Source organism: Lactuca virosa, chromosome 1 (genome assembly GCF_052849685.1).
Source record: "Lactuca virosa cultivar CGN04683 chromosome 1, Lactuca_virosa_CGN04683_v6, whole genome shotgun sequence".
NCBI lineage: Eukaryota > Viridiplantae > Streptophyta > Magnoliopsida > Asterales > Asteraceae > Lactuca > Lactuca virosa.
Window position 1 is genome coordinate 182,110,627 of NC_136426.1, and position 2,246 is coordinate 182,112,872.

Below are 2,246 nucleotides of genomic sequence, written 5' to 3' on the forward strand. Positions count from 1 at the left end.
GCACCATAACAATTAGATTATATGTCTTCACATAAACACAGACAGTTAAGTGAACTAGACAAAACCTGGATTTCAGATTCTGAAGAATTAGGTCCCATTCCCCTTTTGTTGAGGAAGTCTAAATTACTCTAGCCCAAGCTACGTAACACCTTTTCTTCAACACTCATCATTTGTTGTATTTTGATCATACCTTCAATTTCATAACCGTTCAACCCAAGTGAAGATGACCAGTCTAACCAGTCTATTAATAACCGGAGTGGGGACATTTCTGGAACAAATTTAACTGTGTGGACGATCCCCATAACCAACATAAAGAAACAATTCTTTTACTGTATGTGGAGGATACTCGACTGACTTCAAATTTCTACACTGCGTCATACTAAGTATCTCAAGTCTAGGAAGGGTTCTCACACAACTAGGCATGGAATTGATAGGATTTTCATCTAAATATAATTCCTTTAACATGGATAGACAACTAAAGTCCACGGGAAAGGATTCATAGGACATGTTATTATTTGCAAGTGACAACCTTACTAAAGACCTCGGTAAAGACACAGCGGAGGACTTCAAATCATGTGGTATAGAACCCACAAAGGCTCTGTTTATGCCAATGTTGGTAACCGTGCACATTTCCAGTGAATCCATCTCCATATTCTTGATTCGAGATTCACCAAGATTACAACCATCTAACAACATTGTTTCAACCTTGTTTAACATGCCTATATTTCTTGGAAAATTTTCAAGTTTCATGCAGTTGCTCAGATCAATGAGGATAAGTTCAACACATTGCCCAATTGATTCACAAACATCAACCAAACCAATGCAATTCCTAAGTATTAACCTCTCAAGCGCAGGGAGTTGGTCAAAATCACCTATACTACGAAGTTGTGTGCAGAAACTTAAATTAAGAATCTTCAGTGAACCAAACAACCTTTTCTCTTTTAAGCACAAGCCATCCAACTACAAAATGGAAATAAGTAAGTATCGTATTGAATTTCATCAACTCACATGCATGACTAATAAATGAAGATACCTTTACCTTTTGCCTATTCTCAAGTCGTTGTCGATTGCTATAACAACCGACAAATGATTCAATATTGCTATATGACATGTCAAGGGCAACCACATTCTGCATAGGTAACTCTAAAGGCATAGACTTTAAACGAAACCCATTCATACACAACCATTTTATTTCTTCTGGAAAGTTCTCATAAGACCCATTCATGTACACATAATTGAGTTGTAGTAGCATCAAATTACCCATGTTACTTAATGCATCTGTTTTTAGCTCATACGATGCTCCCAACTTCTCTTTCTCAAGCATGCACATGTCAAGGGCAAGGCCTAGAAGATTTCCCTTACCCTAAGAAGAAACAGAATGCAAATAAACAAATTAGGCAATACAAAGTATTTTGGACATGCACACTACTAAAAGCATAATGGCTTCTTACCTTTTTTTGATTCAGCACTCTGAATGAATCCTTATGACACCATAATCGACTTTGTTTCCATGGCTTATCAGGTGATTCTTGATGTACTTCGAATCTGCCCATCTCTTGAACCAACTGATGCATCTTCAATTCATTATTCCGTCCTATACTAAGAAGACATCTGTCAATGTGATTCGTGATTCCGGATCTCGTGTTTATATCACATGCCTCTAATATTGTTTCACTTACATCTCTATCTATTCCAACAAAAAAACAAGCAATATGCTTAAACAAGTCCTTATCGTTTTTGGATGGCAAAGAGTCGAAGCTCATTCTCAAGACATTATTTATACGATCATTTGGTTCTTTCTTTAGCCTTTCCATGCACCCTTCCCAATACTGTTGGGTTTTGAGCATTCTAACACTCCTATGGTGTACATGCAACCCTAAATACTTTGGATCTATGTTTTCTCTAATATACATGCAAATACTAATATGCCAAGGTATTACCCTATCTAGCATACAATCATTGATACTTGGGTAATAATATAGATAGAATACATACCTCTTGTAGTGTAGCTTGACTCCATGGGGCTTGAGTGCCTAGTGCCTCAAATGTGACACCTCAAATGGCTCACACAACATCAAATGCTCTTGGAATAACTTAGAGAGAAATGCACACTTCATGAAAACCGGCTAGCCCTCTTGTCTAATCACTAGTGGCCGATTTTGGTCTACAATATGATGCTTATATAGTGTGTCATAATTAGGGTTACACCATGTAAACCCTAATTGTCATGACCTTTCATTTCCATG

The 2,246-nt window shown here is 37.2% G+C and overlaps 1 protein-coding gene across 1 annotated transcript; it reads right to left on the reverse strand.

Annotated features, from left to right (window-relative positions):
* Positions 1 to 279: 279 nt before the first annotated feature.
* LOC145124931 (disease resistance protein RUN1-like) lies at positions 280 to 1,847 on the reverse strand. The gene is made up of 3 exons (XM_079060415.1): positions 1,452 to 1,847; positions 1,034 to 1,363; positions 280 to 960 (listed from the first exon to the last, which is right to left on the reverse strand). Exons 1-3 carry the CDS (start codon positions 1,845 to 1,847, stop codon positions 280 to 282), a joined length of 1,407 nt encoding a protein of 468 aa, XP_078916541.1.
* Between the last annotated feature and the right edge of the window lie 399 nt (positions 1,848 to 2,246).